The 23,260-nt window shown below is 45.7% G+C and overlaps 1 protein-coding gene across 3 annotated transcripts in view; it reads left to right on the top strand.

Annotated features, from left to right (window-relative positions):
- Positions 1-22,683, top strand: part of POLR1A (RNA polymerase I subunit A) — a 271,640-nt gene extending 248,957 nt beyond the window's left edge. For 2 of the 3 annotated variants that reach the window (XM_029592762.1, XM_029592764.1), the window contains one exon: positions 2,070-2,485. In XM_029592762.1, the coding sequence (XP_029448622.1) occupies positions 2,070-2,170 (101 nt within the window). In that variant the 3' untranslated portion in view covers positions 2,171-2,485. Of the gene's footprint in view, positions 1-2,069; positions 2,486-21,052 lie in introns of those variants that run through there. The other variant, XM_029592763.1, reaches the window with a different exon arrangement.
- The last annotated feature ends 577 nt before the right edge of the window (positions 22,684-23,260 follow it).

Below are 23,260 nucleotides of genomic sequence, written 5' to 3'. Positions count from 1 at the left end.
GAGGCAAGACTTGCCCTGGGTAAAGCCATGCTGACTTTGTTCCATTAAACCATGTCTTTCTGTATGCTCTGTGATTTTGATGTTTAGAATACTTTCCACTATTTTTCCTGGCACTGAAGTCAAGCTAACCAGCCTCTAGTTTCCCGGATCGCCCCTGGAGCCCTTTTTAAATATTGGGGTTACATTTGCTATCCTCCAGTCTTCAGGTACAATGGATGATTTTAATTTACAAATTTTTACTAATAGGTCTGAAATTTCATTTTTTAGTTCCTTCAGAACTCTGGGGTGTATACCATCCGGTCCGGGTGATTTACTACTCTTCAGTTTGTCAGTCAGGCCTACCACATCTAGGTTCACTGTGATTTGATTCAGTCCATCTGAATCATTACCCATGAAAACCTTCTCCATTACGGGTACCTCCCCAACATCCTCTTCAGTAAACACCGAAGCAAAGAAATCATTTAATCTTTCCGCGATGGCCTTATCTTCTCTAAGTGCCCCTTTAACCCCTCGATCATCTAACGGTCCAACTGACTCCCTCACAGGCTTTCTGCTTCGGATATATTTTAAAAAGTTTTTACTGTGAGTTTTTGCCTCTACAGCCAACTTCTTTTCAAATTCTCTCTTAGCCTTATACATAACTGCGTTTACTGTTGGATATCAGAGAGACCAAAATTAGAAGGAAGAAAAGTAAAGTCAGCCATCCTGATGAGCAAAGTGCTCAGAAAAAGGAAACAGCGTCCCAGGTAGCTAGTCACTCTGCATCTGTACAAAAAAGGAATGGCAGCCCGGTTGAGTATGAGGAAAAGGTACTTTCAAAGTAAGTCATGTCACATCCGTCGCTGCTTTCCTTCAGGTATTTTTGCAGTGCCTTCGGGTCCTCAAAGGTTTTAGAAACATTATCCAGGGTAACAAGCATATTTGCAGGGTATAGAAGACCAAAACAAGCTTGGATGGATTTAAAAAATGGCCTTATTTCCAAAAACTATTTCCAATGAAAAATTGTAGTCTTGTTGAGATCCGGGAAAATGAGAATAGTCTTCTCATGTCGCAGTGGGGCCCGAATCTTGGCCTGTTGAAGTATCTCTTAAGACCTGTGGATAGTGAAAGACACACAGTACAAATGGTCATGGATATTTGGCTCCGCATATCATACGCAAAGGAGCATGAAGCGCTCTCTCAATCTCAAAAGACATGGCAAATTGAAGATCCACCAGATATGTGAGAAGTGTCATGAAACCAATTGGGTCCAATCCTTCTGCTCTCTCTGGGATACCAAGTACTTGCAGACTTTGTCTGCTGCGATTGTTCATATCTTCCAATGCTTTTTCAAGCACTCCTATTATCTTGGGCTGTGTGCGCAACTTGGAAATTTGATTTGCATTAGAACCTGTTTTTTATTCTAACATCACTGTCTTTGTTTTGATGGTAGTAAGCTCTCCTTAAAATCCGTGAGGTCCAGATGAAGTAGGGATATAGATTCTATATTAGATTTCACCATCTCCTTAACTTGGAGAATTTTGATCATAAGTGTAGATAAGGAAACGTCAGAGTCTTTTAATCATCTTTACTGGTGAAAGGGCCTCATGTTTTGATTGTTTAACCCGAGATACTGAAGAGTTTGGAGCCTCAGTCTTCCTGGGTTTACTTGCAGCCATATCAGACCGGTGGTAAGCTCAAAATGAAGAAGAATTTCACCAAAATCCTAACATAGGAGACAAGATTCCAGAAAGATTCTCGAGAGCTAATCTCTCAAGCAGCTGTCTTGGTTGAATGCTCTCTGGCGCACCTGGAAAGATCACTTCTGTTATATTTTCTAATAAAATTCACAATTTTTATTTTATTTATTTATTTATTTTTTACATGGTTGGATGTGAGGGCAGTGCAAGTAGTGAGAATTGAACTACTGCATCATGTTATCGCGCTTGATGCTAACTGGAGAATGAGGAAGGAGGAAACAACATCTACCCTGCTCTTGCTTTTCCAGTGTGCATGCCTAGAGCATTACCGTTTAAATAATTTCCATTCATTATGCTTTTCATTCTTAATTATTTTTTTTCTCCTTTCAGGTGCCCATGATGAGCTCCGATCTCCTTCTGCATGTCTAGTCGTCGGAAAAGTCGTCAAAGGAGGAACTGGCTTGTTTGATCTAAAACAACCACTTGCATAGTTTCCATCATTTCAAAGTACATTTTGTAATGAAACTATTGATTGACATTTGTAGATATATTTGGTGTATGGGTGTCTTTCTCCATCACGAAATATGTTTGTGTATAGATATATATATAGAGAGAGATACTGTACATAAACATACATGAATAGCTGTGTGGGTATTTATACAGCACAATCAGTCAGTCTTTAAATATCTACTCACTGAATCCTAAAAAGCAATCTACAAGCTATATCGTGTTTTATGAACCCAAGATATTTTAGTTATTTAAAATTGTAAAGTTTTTTTGATATCTTGCAAAAAAAAAAAAAAAAAGCAAGAACTGGGAGGGAGGTGGGAAGGTAGATTTTGTTTGGTATTGAAGGAAAGTAAACTTTTTTTATTTAATAGAATGTAATAAAGAGTAAGCACAATTTAACTTTTCTTGGGTTGTATTTCATGCAGTTAAGGAATCTGCACTTCATGCAGACAAGGAATTTTGCACTTAGCAAAAAATCGCAAGCTCTGTGGTTCGCATTGATATGTTTAATTGCTAATTACCAGAGTGAATGGTGGAGTGCTGTCCTAGGCAGTTGCTGCATAAGCTGGGAATGTCCTGTCCTGGTATGGCACTGGTTGGCAAATATTTGAATTCCAGAACTTCAAACAGAAATGTGTGTTCATCAGGCAGAGTACCTAAAAAGAAAATCATATTTTCAATGAAAAAAGGATGCAAACTCTTTAGTCTCTTGCCTTGTCCATTTATGGAAACAAGTCTGTTCTTATCTGTTTGCAGAGGATGGCCTTTTATCATTATGGTTTTGAATACAGCCCTAGAAAATACTTTTTTGCTACAGAAGATGATACTTTATTAGCATCTTCTTTCCCTTACATGGGATTTAGGATTATCTCAGAACCTGGCTTGCTCTTCAGCGCCTGAGGCTTATGGCATATGACTTTTTTTTAAATTGCTGTTCTGCCTCTTTCATGAAGTCTCTGTGCCCTCTTAAAAAAAAAATAAATATATATATATATATATATATATTTATCCCAGGACAAGCAAGATGCTAGTCCTCACATATGGGTGATGTCACTGACGGAGCCCTATTGCGGGAAAACTTTGTCAGAGTTTCTAGAAACTTTTGACTGGCCCTGTGAGGCCACTGAGCATGCCCAGCATGCCATGATATTCTCTGCCACAGGGGTCTCTCTCTAGTCTTCGTTCTTCCGCACTGCTGTAGGCATCACGGATTAGGAACCTTTGTGAGTTCCCTCACAAATTTATGTGACTAAAAGTCATATTTTTTCTCAGAAAATTCTCCCACATGGGATCTCTTGATTTTCCACCGTCTGGTGAGTAAATCTGTGTCTCATTTACTCTCTGAGTAAAACTAAATTTTTTCTCACGAATTCTCTCTCGGTCATCGACGGCTGTCGATGCAAAATGGCTACGGGTTTTAAAAAATGTCCCGTTTGTAACCGTACCATGTCCATTACGGACCCACACCTTGAGTGTGTGATGTGTTTAGGGGAGAAACATAACGTCAATTCCTGCCCTAAGTGTGCAGAGATGATTGTGAAAGGAAGAAAGGCCCGCCAGGAGAAGATGGAGCATTTATTCCATCTCCAACTTCTGCCATCTCCCTCGACTTCAACGAAATCGTCTCCGGCCAGAGTCTCCAAGCATGTACTTTTCAAAAAACGCCGTCCGGAAGGATCGGTAGATCATTCATCGCCAACGTTGTCGATAGCATCGGTGAAATCAGTCAGCAAACACCGATCAAAGCATAGACACCGACGTCCATCGGCATCAGAGTCCCCTCTCTCCCCAGAGGAATCGAGCGCAAAGCGGCCACGGACCCAGGAAACATCCGTTCCATAGACGCCTGGGCCTGTTCAAGAAGAAACGCCGACTGCTGAGCCTCCACAGGGCTCTGTGGAGGATATACCAGCACAGCCTCTGTAACCGCGTACAACTGCTCTGCCTACACCAGTTGTAACTCCGGAATTGTCTGATTTTATCAGACAAGCGATTCTTCAGGCATTTAAGGAACAACAGTTAACTCCGGTGCCTTCAGCACCGATGCCGGTAACCACACCGATGCCGGTGACATCACTGATGTCGGTGCCTGCACCAAAGCCGGTGCCCGCACTGAAGACGATTCCGGCATTGACACCGATCTTTGCACTATCACTGGTTCAGTCGATGCCGATCTCGACACCGATACCGTCGACATTTTCGAAACCTTTGCGGCACCCATCGATGCCAACACCAATGTCAACCCCCATGCAGTCGATGCCGATGATGCCCAGGGACCCGGGACGACCGGAAATGGCACTTTTCCAACTTCTCATGAAGAAATTTGAGAAAGTAGTTGATGTTCTTCCACCAAAACAGTCAGAGGACACTTCTGCAGAGATATCCTCTGATGATCCGCAACCAGGACCTTCGGGGCTCCATCATCCTCCAAGATCCTCTCCACTATCTCCATATCGGGATGATCCAAATGACACTTGGGATGATAACCACACAGATACATCATCTGAAGATTTAATGTTAGAGCCCTCACCTCCAGATCAAAGGAAAAAGTCACCACCAGAGGATTTGTCCTTTACCAACTTCATTCAGGTTATGGCAGATACCATACCCAATTTGTTGACCCTCCAAAGCAGGTATTGGCCATACCTATTCATGAGGTTCTCCTAGATCTACAACATCGACTCTGGGAGCACCCATGCTCTGTACTTGCTGTCAAACGAATGGACACTATGTATCTGGTACAGTCTGTTCCTGGATATCAAAAATCGCAGCTTCCACATCAGTCAGTAGTGGTGAAATCTGCTCAAAAGAAATCAAAGAGAATACGTCCGCATTCTTCAACTCCTCCTGGGAAAGATCATAGATTTTTAGACTCCCTGGGTAGGAAAGTATACCAAGGAGCGATCCTGAATACCAGAATTTCCTCCTACCAACTCTACATGACTCAGTATCAGAGGAATCTGTGGAAACCAGATGCAAGACTTCACTACATCTTTACCACAGCAATACAAGGAAGCAGCCCAGGCGATCATCCATAAAGGATTGGAAGCTGGGAAACATGAAGTCAGGGCTGCTTATGATAGTTTCGAAACAGCTTCCAGGACAGCAGCTTCTGGGATTTCTGCTAGGTGTTGGGCATGGCTTAAGGCCTCTGACCTTAGACCTGAGGTCCAAGATAAACTGGTCGATTTGCCATATGTTGGAGACAGCCTATTCGGTTCAAAAGTCCAAGACGCTGTGGCACAACTTAAAGAGCATTCAGAAACCCTGCGCCAACTATCGCTAGTTCCACAGGAACCTGCTACACAGCCATCTCATCGTCCTACATGAAGTGAACCCAGACGTCCATTCTACCGGCAAAGAAGTTACTACCCTCCGGCATCGAGGGGCAGGTTCACTAGGCCGCAGCAACGTTCTCAGTCCAGACAAACAAGGACTGCTCGGCCTCAGCCCCTGCCACAGACTGGACCGGCTGCGGGGTTTTGAGGCCACAACCAGGGAACAAATCCATCTCCTCAACCCTCGAGCAGATCTACCAGTAGGAGGCCGAATATCCTACTTTTACAACCATTGGATAAACATAACAACAGACCAATGGGTACTTTCCATAGTCTCTCGAGGTTAAAAACTCAATTTCCTCTCAATTCCAACAGATTCTCCTCCTAGACCTTTCTCTCTCAGCGACAATCACATAATTCAGTTGCAAGTAGAATTATCCACCCTTCTGAGAGCCAGGGCCGTAGAGCCTGTGCCCCAGGCTCAGCAGGGCAGAGGATTCTATTCCTGTTATTTCCTCATTCCAAAGAAAACCGGAGGCCTACGACCCATACTAGACCTCAGAAATCTCAACAAATTTCTGAAGAAAGAAAAGTTCAGGATGGTGTCACTAGGCATCATGCTTCCACTTCTTCAAACAGGAGATTGGCTTTGTTCTCTGGATCTACAAGATGCTTACGCTCACATCCCAATATTCTCTCCTCATCGCAAGTATCTGCGCTTCATGGTGGGTCATCAACATTTCCAGTACAGAGTACTACCATTCGGACTTGCCTCTGCTCCCAGAGTATTCACCAAATGTCTGGCAGTAATAGCAGCAGACTTGCACAAAGAAAGTGTCCATGTCTTTCCTTATCTCGACGACTGGCTCATCAGAAGTCAATCTCAACAAGGAGCTCTGGCTTCTCTCAGTCGAACAATTACTCTACTTCACTCCATGGGCTTTCTCATCAATTATCAAAAGTCCTATCTCACTCCATCTCATCTGCTTCAATTCATAGGAGCAGAATTGAACACCATCCTCTCAAAGGCCTTTCTACCAGAGGATTGAGCAGAAACACTTTCCCTACTGGCAAGCTCGATTCTCTCACAGAAACAAGCAACAGCTCATCAGTTTCTAACCTTACTAGGCCAAATGGCCTCCACAGTTCATGTCACTCCTATGGCAAGGCTCGCCATGAGAGTAACCCAATGGACTTTAAGATCACAATGGATCCAAGCCATTCAACCGCTGCATTCTCCAATTCAAGTAACCCACCAGCTACGTTCCTCTCTACTTTGGTGGGTGAACAAGGACAATTTGCTCAAGGACCTACCCTTTCAACAACCAGTCCCACAGATAACGTTAACTACAGATGCATCCACCTTGGGTTGGGGAGCTCACATAGACACTCTCCAAACCCAAGGTACTTGGACAAAACTCGAAGCAACATTTCAAATCAATTTTCTGGAACTTCGAGTTATACGTTATGCGCTGCATGCGTTCAAAGACTGCCTTTCGCACAAGACTGTTCTCATCCAAATGGACAACACAGTTGCCATGTGGTACATCAACAAACAAGGAGGTACGGGCTCGTATCTCCTTTGTCAAGAAGCTGCACAGATTTGGGGCTGGGCCCTGAACCAATCAATGTTCCTCCAGGCCACTTATCTGGCAGGCATTCACAATGTAGTGGCGAATCGCCTCAGTCGTCAGTTCCAACCACACGAGTGGTCTCTGGATCACTCAGTAGTAACCAGGATCTTTCAGCATTGGGGGCAACCAACAATAGATCTCTTTGCATCACATCTGAATCACAAAGTGGACAACTTCTGTTCTGTACACAAACAGAAAAACTAGCCAGCCAAGGACGCCTTTGCTCGCCCTTGGAACCCAGGCCTTCTATACACGTATCCTCCAATACCACTAATAACCAAAACTCTAGTGAAGCTACAACAGGACAAGGGGACCATGATTCTCATAGCCCCATATTGGCCTCGACAAGTATGGTTCCCCACACTTCTAGACCTCTGTCAGGGATCCAATTCGTCTGGGAGTAACTCCCACTCTCATAACTCAGGATCAGGGTCAGTTGTGTCATCCCAAACTTCAATCCCTATCCTTGAAAGCATGGATGTTGAAAGCTTGATATTACAACCACTCAATCTCTCAACCAATGTATCTCAAGTGCTTATAGCTTCATGTAAACCTTCAACACGAAAGAATTATTCTTCAAAATGGAAAAGGTTTACTTTGTGGTGCAGGCAAAATGAATTTGATCCTTTCACCTGCCCCACAACTTCTCTACTAGACTACTTATACCATCTCTCAGACTCTGGTCTCCAGACTTCATCTGTAAGAGTCCATTTAAGTGCAATCTCAGCTTACCATAACAAGATAGGAGATGCACCAATATCCATACAACCTCTTGTCACCTTAAACCACCAATTCGGCCACCAGTCATAGAATGGGACCTGAATCTGGTCTTAACAAGGCTCATGCGTTCTCCTTTCGAACCCATGAATTCCTGTGATCTTAAATTTCTCACATGGAAGACTATCTTCCTCATAGCCATTACATCAGCTAGAAGGCTTAGTGAGTTACAAGCACTTGTCACATACTCACCCTATACAAAATGCTTACATGACAGAATGGTTCTCCGTACACACCCAAAATTCTTCCCAAGGTAGTTATGGAATTTCACTTGAACCAATCCATAGTTTTACCCACATTCTTTCCAAGGCCTCATTCTCACCAAGGAGAACAGGCTTTACATACCTTTGACTGTAAGCGTGCCCTAGCTTTTTACTTAGACTGCACTGCAGTCCATAGGAAATACACTCAGCTCTTTGTATCTTATGATCCAAACAAACCGGGTAAAGCAGTGGGTAAACATACTCTATCCAACTGGTTAGCAGATTGCATACAGTTTTGCTATGAAAAAGCAGGCCTTCCTCTCCAAGGGCGAGTAAAGGCATGTTCAGTGTGAGCAATGTCAACCTCAGTAGCATACTATCATTCAGTGGCAATACTTGACGTATGTAAAGCAGCAACATGGAGTTCTCTTCACACCTTTGCAGCTCACTACTGTTTGGACAAACAAGGATGACAAGATTCAGCCTATGGACAATCTGTCTTAAAGAACTTGTTTCCAGTTTAATCCCAACTCCTCCTACATCCAACCTGCTGTGATCTTCGGCTGCCTCATTTTCACCAACAATACTTCACGGTTGCCTCAATACAAAATGACTCAGCCTCTAGCTTGCTAATCACCCATATGTGAGGACTAGCATCCTGCTTGTCCTGGGATAAAGCAAAATTGCTTACCTAGTAATAGGTGTTATCCCAGGACAGCAGGATGTAGTCCTCACGAAACCCACCCGCCACCCCGAGGAGTTGGGTTTGTTACCTTTTATTTTATTTTTGCTAAAGCTTATTGCTACATTCGAGACTAGAGAGAGACCCCCTGTGGCAGAGAAGATCATGACATGCTGGGCATGCTCAGTGGCCTCACAGAGCCAGTCAAAAGTTTCTAGAAACTTTGACAAAGTTTTCCCGCAATAGGGCTCCGTCAGTGACGTCACCCATATGTGAGGACTACATCCTGCTGTCCTGGGATAACACCTATTACAAGGTAAGTAATTTTGCTATATATTTATATATTTGTGTCTTGGGGCCAATGTAATAAACTGAGTATTAAAACTGAAATACAATTTAGCACACGCCAAACAAATTTTAACTCCAGATGCAAATCGCTACTGGTTTGTAAAGGCATTGGGAGTATAAAAACCAAGGCATGCTTAATCCAAAGCTGTGCCTAAAGAAAATACTTAGGGGCGGATTTTAAAACGAGCGCGAATAGCCTACTTTTGTTTGCGCTCCAGGAGCAAACAAAAGTACGCTGGATTTTAGTAGATACGCGCGGAGCCGCGCGTATCCGCTAAAATCCTGGATCGGCGTGCGCAAGGCTATCGATTTCGTATAGCCGGCGCGCGCCGAGCCGCGCAGCCTACCCCCGTTCCCTCCAAGGCCGCTCCGAAATCGGAGCGGCCTCGGAGGGAACTTTCCTTTGCCCTCCCCTCACCTTCCCCTCCCTAACCCACCCGCCCGGCCCTGTCTAAACCCCCCCCTTACCTTTGTCGGGGGATTTACGCCTCCCTCTGGGAGGCGTAAATCCCCGCACGCCGGGACGCGACCTGGGGGCGGGTCCGGAGGGTGCGGCCACGCCCCCGGGCTGCCCCGGGTCGTAGCCACGCCCCCGGAACGCTCCCGACACGCCCCGAAAACGCCGTGCGGTTCGGGCCCGCCCCCCGACACGCCCCCTCCGAAAACCCCGGGACTTACGCGAGTCCCGGGGCTCTGCGCGCGCCGGTAGGCCTATGTAAAATAGGCTTCCCGGCGCGCAGGGCCCTGCTCGCGTCAATCCGCCCGGTTTTGGGCGGATTGACGCGAGCAGGGCTCTGAAAATCCGCCCCTTAATGCGTATTAAAACATGATTTAAGAAAACATGGTTTGTGTGCACAGATCATGCTTTCTGGCAAAGAATGACAAAAACAGATGTTTCCAAAGTACACACACATCCCACCCCACCCCTCTCTCCCCCTCACATGCACCTACCATATACACAGGCTTCCAGTACACTCACAGCTGCAACCCCACCAGGAAAATATGTCACAGCTTCTCAATTCACCCCCCCCCACACACACACACATACACACCTATATCCCCCCCCCAAAACTCCCCTTACACACACATCCCCAAAAAACTCACACACAAATAAACCTACTTAAATACATTATACCCCAAAACCTACACGTACTCACGCCCCTCCTCACAATCATTATACCCCCCAGGCGGTCCCTATATTTATTTATTTATTTAGAACATTTTATATACCGGCATTCGTTGTGGACATCATGCCGGTTTACAATCAGCAAGTCAAGTTTGGAAAATATATATACAACCCTTCCACAGTCATCCAACTTAAACACTCCACCCACACCCACATCTGCTATACACTCACATACAGCCATAACCTCAAAACACACCTCTTAACCCCCATATAATGCACACAACCTTTCCATCAACCCTTCTCACCCACACAACCACCCCCCACACACATCCATTCCCTCAGATACTCCCCTCCACATGCACTAAATACACCCTATATCCCCAAATACACACCACCCCCCACACACACCACCTATACCCCCTTCTACACCCACACCCTCCATTCCCCCCAAACACACCCTCACAGCCCTCTCTTCTGCATATGTTTGAAAGCATTCCCAAAGTCATGCCTCTGCATGCTTTCCCTACTTTTTATTTTTTAAAATGATTTTTCTAAAAAAGCTCTTTTGAACTTTAAATGACACCACAATCATTTATCTAATATAACAAGAAATAAACTACCATCACATCCCTACCAAAACTGCAAGTTTGCTATTAATATATTAAATGACTAAATATAGACTCTTTTTTCAGTCCAAAAAGTTTGTTCTGTTGAGTAAATTGGATGCATATGAACTTTTCAGTAAGGTGCACTGTAAGAATTGTATCTTTCTTCTGTGGCACCAGCCTTGTTCTGTCTATTTGTTCAAGATCAGAACAGGCTGTATACAAGTGGTACTCCCACGTTTCCAGGTGGAACTCTTTATTTTATATTTATATTCTGCTTTTCAGCACTTCAGAATGGATTACATTCAGATACTGTAGGAATTTCCATATCACAAGAGGGCTTCCATTACTGTGAAGTGGAAATCATCAGAACTCTTCTGTGGCAGAAACTGGGATAGAAAAACAAACATTTCTATACACGGTTGCATGATTCTGTACAGGTGATTGTGCTGGTGCGACCAGCACAATAGGCAGGGAGGAAGATGGAGACTCAACTTGTTAGTAAAGGTCTCATCCTATCTAGAGCAGTGGTGGTTAAACTATGGCTCGCAGGCCAAATCCGGCCCTTAAAGATTTTTAGTCCGACCTGCCTATCACTGGGACACTCCATTATGTGAGGCCCGCCAATGCTCTGACCTGCCTTGCCTGAGGGTCCAACGTAATCATCGAAGGCCAAGTTATCTCCCTTGATGACGCTTGACGTTTGAACAGGTGGGTCGGAGCATTGGTGTGTGTTAATCCTGCACTGGCAGGGTTCCCACCCTTGCCAGCAAGGAGAGGCCTCATTTGTCAGCGTGCTCTGGCAGAGTTCCCGCCCCCCCTGCCACGAAGGAGAGGCCCCGTTGACGCACTGGTGGGATCCACCCCCCCCCCAGGCAGCGTGAAGAGGCCCTGTTAGCATGTTGGTGGTGTTCCCACCCCTGCCAGCGAGAAGAGGCCCTATTGTCAGTGCTAGTGGTGTTTCCATCTTCCACTAGCGAGGAGAGGTCTCATGCTGCTGTGAGGAGGAGTGAGTAATAGGGGACTAAAGGAAGGGACAGAGGGAAGGAAGGGAAAGTGGTGAGGATGCTGAGTGAGTGAAATGGAAGGGACATGAATGAGTGGGAAGGAGAGAGTGAATGAGAGGGAGGTGGTGAGTGTCAGAGAAGGGAATGGGTGGATGGAAGAGAGGTGTGAGTGACTGAGTGGGAAGGGGGAGAATGAGAAACAAGGAGAGTGAGTATGAGGAAACGAGTGACAGGAAAGGAGATTGACGAATGAATGGGAGTAAAAGTGAGTGACTAAAGGAGGGGATGGAGATGAAGGGAGTGATGGGTGAGTGAGAATGAGGGGGCATGACTGGTATGAAGCAAGGGAAAAGGGTGAGGAAGTGGGGTGAGTGACAGGGAAGTGAAGAGGGTGAGGGGTTGAGTGACAGGGAAGGAGGGTGAATGACTCAAAGTGAGTGGGAAGGAAGGGAAAAGGGAGGGAGTAATAACTATTGGGTGTTTGATATGTCTTCTGTTTTGAAATATTTGATTTTTGGGGAAAGGTTTAGAGTTTTGGGGGAATTTTTTTATCCTTATTCTTAATTATTAGGTGCTTTATTTGTCATCTGTTTTTAAATATGCTTTTCATTAGTATGGTTTTCTCACTGTTATGATTGATTTATTTTGACTTTTGTTTAATGAAGAATGGTGGCGATATTTCAGTTTTTGATTTATTGCGCTGCACATGAGTCTGGCTTTTAATAGTTTCTAGTCCACTTTTTTGTCTGCACCTTATTATTTATACTTTATGGCCTGCCTTTGTGATTCAGGTGAGGTAGTCTGCTAGCTGGGAAAATGTCTTGTACTGGTTGGGTTGAAGGTTTTGCTAATTTTGAGAGGGGCTGGGATCTATGATTGAAGGGGCTCCTTGGATGCTAAAAATGATGACTCCTAAGCCTGTTGGATTCTGACATGCCTGCAGCAAGTGGTGGAGATTTGATTGCTGTGTGAGGAGCTCCAAGGGGGACCCACTCTGCCCAACCCTCTGGCCCTCGATGCTCTTGATAACTTCTAATGTTGGCCCCAGCACGAATAAAATTTGCCCACACCTGATTGAGATTAACACACTTCCAGCTCTTCTAATGCAGGGTTAGGTGACACAGCCAGGGAATGTTAACCTTTTGATGTGTGGTCTGAAGGATGACCTTGTGCCATCAGCCCTCCAGCAAGAATTTTAACTCATATTTTACCAGTCTCCGATTGGACCCGTACCACTAAATACAAGAATATGTAACATCCAGATATGTCAACAAAAACAACAAAGAACACTCCTATGGTCCTGTAGCTCAAACAATCACCAAATCAAGGAGGAACCGAGCCTAAAAAAATTGCAAAATTAGTCTCTCACCAAAAAAAGATTTTAAATTTCCAATTATTTAAATTTTTTTTAGGCACGGTTCCTTCTTGATTTGGTGACATGCAGATGTGTGACATCCATTGGCATTACGCATTGTATCTGTCAGAAGCAGGTTTTCTACAGCAAGATGGTCATTCTTATCTTTTGATTTGCTGCTCAGCATTGTTTGGCATCAATATGCTGCTTCAGCTGACAACATGGTTCTCCTAGCTCAGGGATTCCCAATATTTTAGCAGTGTGCCCCTATTTTAACACTTGAAAATTCACAGGACCAAAACAAATTAAGGGGGGGGGCAGTCCCCTTCCCCGCACTCCAGCTCATTCCTTCTCTAAACTCCCATCCTCTCCAGCTGATCCCCTTTATTAAATTTTCTTCCTCTCCAGTTGATCTTATATCCTCCAGCTTCTCTCAACTCTCCAACCTATCCCTTCTCTCATTTTCCAGCCGTTTTGCATCCAAACTCTTCTTATAACTCAACTGATTCTGACATCCCTTCCCCTTTGAGTTCTCTCACATCCCCCAAGCTGATCCCTTTTCACCCCAGTTCATCTCTTACAATCCCCTTAGTTGATCTATCATTCTCCCTCCAAGTCATTCCTACCACCATCCCTATGCCTATAGTCATAACCTCTCCAGGGGATTCATTCTCATATCTTCCCTCAGTCTAATTGCCCTTCTGAAACCACCTGCCAGCTGATCCACCCCTCAAATCTATCTCTCATCTGAACTCATCCCTTCAAACAGCTCTTCCTCAAAACATTCCCCTGGCCAGTGTCAGCACCAACAATTTTCCTTTGGGCCACAGGCAAATTGTGGCTGACAACAGGTGCGTAAAGAACACAGGCTCATAAGAGGGGGGCAACATTTTCCTCTTGGATAGAGTTCAGTGGTGATTGAGGAGAGAGTAGCAGTGGCAAGCTCCACCGATCCATGCAGACTCTGCATTCCCCTCCCCTCATGGCTGGTCCTGAGCCTGGTGGTGATCTCCAAACAGCAGAAGCATTAGTAATGAAAGTCAATGTGGGGCCTATGAGCCAGTGCAAGCTCACAGGCCCTGAAGCAGCTCCAGTCCCTTCTCACACAGGGATTCCTGCGAGGGCAGGACTACTGCAGGGCCTATGAATGTCTGCTGGCTCACAAGTCCCATGCTAACTTCCACAACTAATGCTGTTGCTTAAAGAGCACTGCTATTTGAGGCACTTGTGCCCCCAGCTGAAGGTTTTATTACTTCATTTGGGGTTGTGATCCACAGTTTGGAAAGTCCTACCCTAGCTACTGCTGCCACTGAAATGTTATAACCCTAAATATACCAATTTAATTATTTTTTTATTACTCATTGTGATCCTGAATAAACCATCTAACCTCCCTGCACTCACTTATATACCTTTTTGGAACTGGCATTTTGCAGTTATGTTAATGTTGGACTGTGTTCACTGGCTTATGTAGATAATAAACTACAATATAAATTATTTTTATTATTTAACCCCTGACCTGCCAGATGTAAGTCTATTGCCTTGGTGCTTTAGACCAGAGATGTTGAAACCCAGTCCTTTTGGACAACAAAACAGGTTTGGTTTTCAAGATTTCCTTAGTGAATATTAAGAGAACTATTTGCATGTAGTCAATCCAAGCACCATCTTCATGTGCATAATTTGGCCATCCTGAAAACCAAACCTGTTTGTGGCACTTGAGAGCCGGAGTTCAACTTCACTGCCTTAAGCTGCTGCAGACAACCAAGTTCTTTTCAACTTAAGAGCATAAGAAATAGCCATGCTGGGTCAGACCAAGGGTCTATCAAGCTCAGCATCCTGTTTCCAACAGAGGCCAAACCAGGCCGCAAGCACCTGGCAATTACCCAAACACTAAGAAGAACCCATGCTACTGATGCAATTAATAGCAGTGGCCATTCCATAAATCAACTTGATTAATAGCAGTTAATAGACTACTCCTCCAAGAACTAATCCAAACCTTTTTTAAACCCAACAGTAACCACATCCTCTGGCAACAAATTCCAGAGCTTAATTGTGCATTGAGTAAAATATAATTTTCTCTGATTAGTCTTAATTCAAAACAATTTTTATTATTATAAAAGAATACAAAGCTCTGCAACACAGATAAGAAAAGCATGCATAAACAACCTGCCAGAACATTATAGACAAAGCATGTAAAGCTGCAACCATTGATAGCATACACCTTGCATTCTATTTCCAGGTCTCAAAACCCCTCCCCCCCCCAATCCACCCACCCCCACCCTTCCCCCTACGCCTAAGCTCCTCATGGTCTGCAGTTCCCAAGTAGGTCCATGAAACATAAGTATATGACATCTGACACTTGAAGAAGTTAGGCATTTAAAATAAGACTTCTGAGCTGATGTGGTAAAGCCTGAAAAGGCTCCCAAGTCTGTAAAAATTTTTGATGGTAACGAAAGGAGGAACTAGCCAGCTGCTTATCCATTAGGGGTGTGCATTTGTTTGCAACGTATGGGCAATCCGCAACGTATATGCCCTATTCGTTGTATTTGTGGGGGTCATGAAATGTAGGGCAAACACCCACGAATACAATGTATCACTAACGAATAAACTCCCACCCTCCTGACACCCCCCCCCCCCCCAAGACTTGCCAAAAGTACCTGGTGGTCCAGCGGGGGTCCTGGAGTGATCTCCTGTACTCGAGCCGTCGGCTGCCGGTATTCAAAATGGCGCTAATAGCCTTTGCCCTTACTATGTCACAGGGGCTACCGGTGCCATTGGTCGGCCCCTGTCACCTGGTAGGAGCACAAGATGGCGCCGGCTTATTGCCATATTGGAACATTTGAAATTGATAATAAGCTAAATGCTTTTTTGCCCTTTGATGTATCAGAGTATTAATGGCACTTTGAATAGCAAAATAACTTTCCCTATGAGCTCTCGAAAAGTCCTGCTGCAGGATCTGTCAGGCTTGACGCAATTGTTCACTTAAATATAGTAATTGTTTGCCTAGAACTTTCCTTCTGTGGATTAAATAAGAAATAATTTCCCCCCATAGAACAGCTTTTGCAGTGTACCAAAATAATACCGGGTCAGCCAGGTATGTACCGTTAAAGCAGAGATATTCCTCCCACTTAGAGCATAAGTAGTCTTGAAAGGAAGTCTTGTCAGCCGAATAATATGGGTATCGCCACATACGCCCAAAAGAGTGAGATGTGGACCAATTCTTCATCCATATAGGAGCATGGTCAGACACTATCACATCTTCAATATCTGCCCCTGTGATCTTAGAAAAAAGGCAGTTGCTTATAAATAAATAGTCAATCTGAGATTGAGAAGAATGGGCTCTTGAAATATGTGTAAAAGTTTTTTCAGTAAGATGTAAGATCCGCCAAGGGTCTACAAGAGGTAGAGACTGTTCCAAAAAAATGGATGCCTTTGCTCGGAGCTAGATCACGGAGTGAGCACTAGTCCTATCCAAGTGAGGGTCCCTTACAGAATTAAAATCCCCCCCCCCCGGATCATATCCTGATCCAGATATATTACTAATTGACTATATAAACATTGAAAAAAATTCTAACCTTGGGTTATTTGGGGCATATACATTACATAGTAAAACAAGCTTCCGATCGATCTCTGCTACTAATATTAAGTAACGACCCTGGGGATCTTTAATTTCCAAATGGATTTGGAACGGGACACTTTTGAGTACTAAGATTGTGACACCGGCTGACCTAGTAGTTGCTGAGGCAAAATGTACCGCTCCCACCCACTGACGGATGAGCTTTTGATGCTAGACATCACTAAGATGTGTTTCTTGTATAAAAACCAAATCAGCCGATTTCTTTTTTAACACAGATAAAATTTTAGATCTTTTAATTGGGGAGTTAGTACCACAAACATTCCAAGAAAACACTCACAGTGTTTTGTTAGTCATTTTAGAGGCTCATAAGTTAACAGAATGAGTGTAGTAAAGCATAACAGTATTAATAGAATGTGGAGGCCTTCCCAGCTGAGACCTCCCACATTTGAAACATGACTATAGTGACTATAGTGAAACAGGACCAAACAAACATTCCAAGGTAATTTTTTCCGCCTACCTGCAGACCATGAGCGCATATTCCCCTTATTACCCCATCCCGCCCTCACCCCTATTCCCTTCCCCCTTAATTCCCAACCCAAAGACCTCCTTAAAGGAGTATAGGAGATCACTATTGAGCTAGCCGGCCCCTGTCCAGTCCCATTCATACCGCCTACCAATCCCCCTTATGAAATTTCTGCAGAACTCATATAGAATTAACTGACAATTATTGAAAACAGCTGCCATATGAGGACATGAAACTAGTGTTCAAAAAACAGTGCAGGCATATTTCCTTGAAGCGAAGTAAAAAAAAAACCAAAAACCTTCAACTGAACAGTCATATGTCTCAGCTCCATTTTCCCCAATGACTCTCTGTCCTCCAGGCATTGAAGGAAGTTTACTGTATAGCCAAGAATTAATTGTAACGGAGAATAAACTGTCCAGATTTCCTTGCCTTTTATCAAAAGGCTAAGAAATTGTATTCCTGGACAGAGTATAAACGCTGGTTTAGGAAACAAAAAAAACCGTCCATCCACCAAACCATATACATCACTCTGTTTTGCACGAGCGCATGGCACCGGGCTCTCGGTGCTAAGCCTCTTGTTCCAGGTCAGGAAACACCAGCAGGTACAGTAGGAGCACTTCCGCGCTCTTGAACGTACTGGTCAGCCTCAGCCAGACCTGTGAACCATTTAATGCCAGCAGTTGTAACCACCCTCAGCCTGGCCGGGTACACAAGCGCTGCTTGGTGCAGCTTGGCGCCATTGCCCATCTTTGTTGCGCCACTGCAGCAGAAAAGTCCTGAAAAAATAGAATCTTCTGATTCTCATGCTGCAGCGACTTACCCGCATGCAGCGCTGCCAGAACTCCTGCCTTATGAGCATAGTTCAGACCTTTTGCTATTACCACTCTCGGGCGGGCCTCAGCCGCGTGCTTCGGGACCAGTCGATGTGCGCACTCGACCCGGAATGGGCCGAAGGTGGGGGCCAAGTCCAATGCGCGTGGAATTCACTGTTCCAAAGATTTCTGCACATCGCGGTCTGCAATCGACTCTGGCAGACCGACAAAGCGTAGGTTCGATCGACGAGCGCGGTTTTCAAAATCTTCCATGCGCTCCGTCTGTCTGCCCAGTGCACTCTTAAGCTCTGCCAGTTCCTGTTGCATAGTCTGGTGGCCACCTTGGAAGTCCGAGATGTGTTGCGGTTTTCAAAAGGGTGTATAGAAGTGGAAAGTTCAGTAAGTTTTGAAGATATTAAAAGCAGTTCCGGGTGTATTGCTTCTTCTATCGCTGCTTTAATGTCAGCGAGCCCCACCCATTGCACAATTTCCAGAAGCTTTTCCTCCTCCTCAGTATGTGTGTCAGGGGGCCACAACTTGTCCTTGTCTCTTTCTTTATCCTTTTTCTGCTGGCGGGACATCATTGTAGCTCAATCGAATTCTGACACTGCCCTTTCGAAAGTGCACATTTTAAATGGTGTATCAGCATTTTACTGGCAGTGGATGGGGCTAGATGCCAAGCGGGGACACCGAGAAGGAAAGGGTGCATCCTCTCCCCTCACAGCATCATGTGATTTCTCTCCGATTAGTCTTAAATGTGCTACTTGCTAACTTCAGGGAGTGCCCCCTAGTCCTATTATCTGAAAGTGTAAATAACCGATTCTCATCTACTTGTTCAAGACCTCTCATGTCTTGTGCCTGATTTTGTCACCCTGAATGTAGGGCATGCACATTTAGACACATTACAATTATTATTATGATCACTGGTATAGTGCACGTCAGATGTATGCCTTGCTGTACTGAAACTCATAATGAACAATCCCTCTTCCCTGGAGCTTAGAATCCATTTAAGATGGACAGACAGGACACAATTAAAAACAGTGGCCCTATAAGCCCTGTCAGCAGTTCTGGAACCAAGATCTGGCCTCATGTACCTTCATTTGCAATATATCCCATCCTAGCTTAGTTCAGTCCAGTATTTGCAGTCATGGGGCTCCTTCGGGAACCTGGCAATCCTAGCCCTAAAGCCGGCCACTAAGTATCACTAGGGAGTGGAGTGGAAGAGTAGCCTAGTGGTTAGAGCAATCAGCTGAGAACCTAGGAAGCCAGGGTTCAAGTCCCACTGCTGCTTCTTGTGATCTTGGGTAAGTCAATTTACCTTCTATTGCCTCAGGTGCAATAATCACTAATCTCGCATGGCTAAAACCGTGAAGGTTTGCGATAAAACATCATTGCAGCTCGCGATATCGCATTTTGCGAAAAAAATAAATTTGCGTCCCGCGATAATGTTACATGTATAAACGGTCACTTCCTGCCCCTCCTCCTTTTGAGGGTTTGGAAGGAGTTTGCTAGTGGAGGTAGGTGGTTAAAGTTGTTGGAGGAGATAGAGATGAGTTATTTTGATTACTGATTGCGGAATCTTGTTTTGTGGTTTTCATCTGTTTCCTTTAACCAGTGTCTTTTGTCATATCTGTTGGAGTGAAAGCCTGTTTGTCACGTGTTTGTCTCTTTCTGTGAGGCGTGGTGTGGAGGAGGAGGTGAGGCGTGGAAGAGTGGTGTGTAGTGGCGTGGAGGAGGAGGAGGTGTGAGGAGTGGTGTGGAGTGGCGTGGAGGAGGAGGTGAGGCGTGGTGAGGAGGAGTGGTGAGGTGTGGAGGAGTGGTGCAGAGTGTTGTGGAGGAGGAGGAGGTGGGGTGTGGAGGTTGGAACGTGAGAGGAGTGGTAGGAGAGGTGAGAAGAGGGGTGGTGAGAGGAAGAGGGGGGTAGTAGTAGGGGAATGAGGAGTAGGAGCAGGGACGGGGTAGTGGGAGAGACAGGCAGGAGGGAAGGGATAAGAGGGTGGGGGAAAAAGTTAGGCAGGTTGTAATGGTGGAAGGAGGTAGGGCTAGCCAGACAGGCCAGAGGGGAAGGGAGCTGAAAGAGCAGGGTCAGGTGGAGGGGAGGAAGGGAGTGGGAAATCCAGTGGGTCGGAGATTGAGGGCAGGGAGGAGACCCCTCCGGAAGTGGCACCCCAGTCGGGCAGAGGCAGCGTGCTATCTGCTTTATCAGGCAGGAGAACGACGTGCTCATAGCAGGTGTGCTGCGGCACTATGCACACCTCTTTGGCAACCTGTCTGTAAAGACCTAGAAATCAGCAAAGGTGCAGCTGTGGACCAGCATTGCCCAAGACATCAGCCGGGAAAGTGAGATACAGCACAGCTGGGAGCAAGTCTCCCACAGGTGCAGGGACATCAAGGCCCACCTGAAGGCGAAGATAGCGGAAAGGAATCAAGATCTGCGCCAAACCGGTGGAGGAGCCCCTTGCCCAATTACATTTACGACCATGGAAGATTGCTTGATGCAGCGGCTGGGACCTGATGTGTTCGAGGGGATGGATCCCTGCCTTGACACATCCAATCTCGCTGATGGTAAATTGGGCTCTGCCCACCCAAGCCTTCAGCTAGCCACTGTGACTGCTTAAACATACACTGTGAACTTTAACACTGTGTACAGTTTATTTCTCTCTGAAACATGGGCTCCCAGGGACAGCCCTCCAGCTAGTGAGCTCATGCACTGTGAAGTCTAACACTGCGTACTGTTTATTTCTCTCTGAAACATGTGCTCCCAGGATCAGCCCCCCCCCCCCTCCAAGGGCCCAGCCCTTCAGCTACAGAGAACACATAACGTTATAAGCAGCATGCTATGTAATAGCATTACAAGGTACAATCTAAATAGGTTCCTCTCATGCAAAGAACCATATTGTTACTGATGTTGTCTCTCTTCTTTGCCTTGTGATTCCACAGAACACTCCGGTCCCAGCCCACAGACTCCAGGAGGCAGCTGGGAAGGCCCAAGGATGAGCCGTGATCCCCCGGGGACAAGGCGGCCACCAATGATTGCACGTCCTTTCTACATGGATGTCCAGACACAGTGGTCAGAGGAGGAGGAGGAGGCAGAGGTGGGCTTCCAGACAGCGGCGGCAGAAAGCAGCCCCCATCAATCTGACCTGTGACCTGGCCTCCATTATGCACCACCATGATTGGTCACCGGACCCTCAGACAAACAGCCCACTGTGTGTAGATATAAGCCCGTCCATGGCCCAATTGCAGCCGCTTACGCGCACACCAAGCCCCTTTATGCCAACACACTCCCCTGCATCTGTGCCAGCAACAGTGGTACCACCAGCACCAGGGCCACCAACACAACCACCAGCATTCGTCCCTCCTCAATTGGATCCAATGACAGGCACACAAGCGGAGCAATTGCGGATGGAACTCCACAGGATATGGCGAGCCCTCACACGGCTAAACAGTCTCCTCGAATTACAGACAGCAGCATCAACCCAATCTGGGACTAACATGATAGCATCAATCGGCACTCTCAACACAATAATGCTCCAAATCTTGCAACGGATGCCAGAGCAGCAGTCGGCCTCATCAACTACGTCAACACCACGTAGCAGTCCCTCAGGGTTCAGAGGCCGCAGGCGCTGTCCCCCCAAGACCATGCCACCTCCCACAGGTAGTGCACGCCCTGGCAAAGGGCCCTGAGGGGACAAGAGGCATAGCATAAGCTGCCTAGGCCATAAGGTTACAAGCACCACTGGGATCGACACACCACAAAGTTCGTGTGCCGTTGAGATGGAAGACACTGGATCAACGCGGGCTCCTCCCAGAGTTGCTGTGCCGTCTAGATGGAAGACACTGTATGAGCAAATGCTGATGTCCACACAGGTCATACCCTCCTTCTGTGCTGGGTGCCGTCCCCATCCGCTGCAAGGATCTGCTGTCTGCTGTGTGCCGTCCCCATCCGCTGCAAGGATCTGCTGTCTGCTGTGGGGTGCCATCTGTTCTCAAGGGCTGCAAGGGCCACTTGGTGTGTCTCGTCCTGGTCCTCCTTCCGCCATGCTGCTGCTGTCTCGTGCTGGGCCTCCTTCTGCCATGCTGCTGTGTCTTCTGCTGCTCCTTCAGTGCTGTTGCCACACCTTTGCCGTGTTCTCCTGCTGCCTGCATGCTGAACTGTTTGCTTGTTTGTCTGTCGCCTTGACTCTAACTTTGCTGCCGTGGCTCTCAGGCTGTCCCCTTTCAGTGCACTCTTTCAACATGGACTGCCTGGGGGCCTATGCCTGTTTAGACATTGTATACTGTACTTCAGTTCTAATTTGATAGCTGTACTTGAGCTATTGGGGTGCCACTTCCTGTTTATATGTTCCTAGCTAATCATGCTTTGCCAGTACAGATAACACCCACTACCTGTGAATGTAAATGAAGTATACAATTAATGTGGGAGCGACATTCAATAATATGTGATGTTACACAGAAATAGCCCATTTGCTAGCTATTTGTTATCTTGTACTTGCAGAATGTGACTACCTATGGACTACAAATCAAATAGCTGCTGAAATTATTCACAATACACAGCACACTGTTTTCAGGAATAAATATCCTATTATGCCAACTACTTTGTGTGTGTCCTCTTTATGCTTTGATTGTGCACTAGATTTACTGCCACCACACCTAGCATCCAGCATATCATCCCTTAGGTAGCAAGTTGGAACATATGTGCTTTGCCTATTTTATGCCTGTGAAGGCCCAATCCAGAGCTTCCTAAACACACCATGTCTGAGATAATGTACAGCAGGCTCTGCACCAGCCATTTACAGACCTTACTGTTTGGTTCATGTACTAGGTGGCTGCTAATGAGGAACCTGCAGTAAGAGGAGTACTTGTCATGGCCATAACAGTAGGAAAGGTAGTGTCTCTCAGTACATACAATGTACAGTGAGAGAGTGACAGTTGTGTATGCATTTTGGCTACATTGTGGAAGAAAGGGAAAGGGGTGCCCAGCAGTCTGTCCTGAAGTCCAGTGCTTGTTTCAGCCACTGTTGGTGGTAAGGTGTGTACAAATATCAAAGGTAGCTGTGTTCCGTAATACAGCTATTTCACCCGGACAAAGGCCATGGATGTGAGGCACCACCATGCCAGCCTAATTAAAGACTTGTGAAAAAACAT

This window comes from Rhinatrema bivittatum, chromosome 1 (assembly GCF_901001135.1).
Source record: "Rhinatrema bivittatum chromosome 1, aRhiBiv1.1, whole genome shotgun sequence".
Taxonomy (NCBI): domain Eukaryota; kingdom Metazoa; phylum Chordata; class Amphibia; order Gymnophiona; family Rhinatrematidae; genus Rhinatrema; species Rhinatrema bivittatum.
This window is presented reverse-complemented; position numbering and strand designations above follow the sequence as displayed.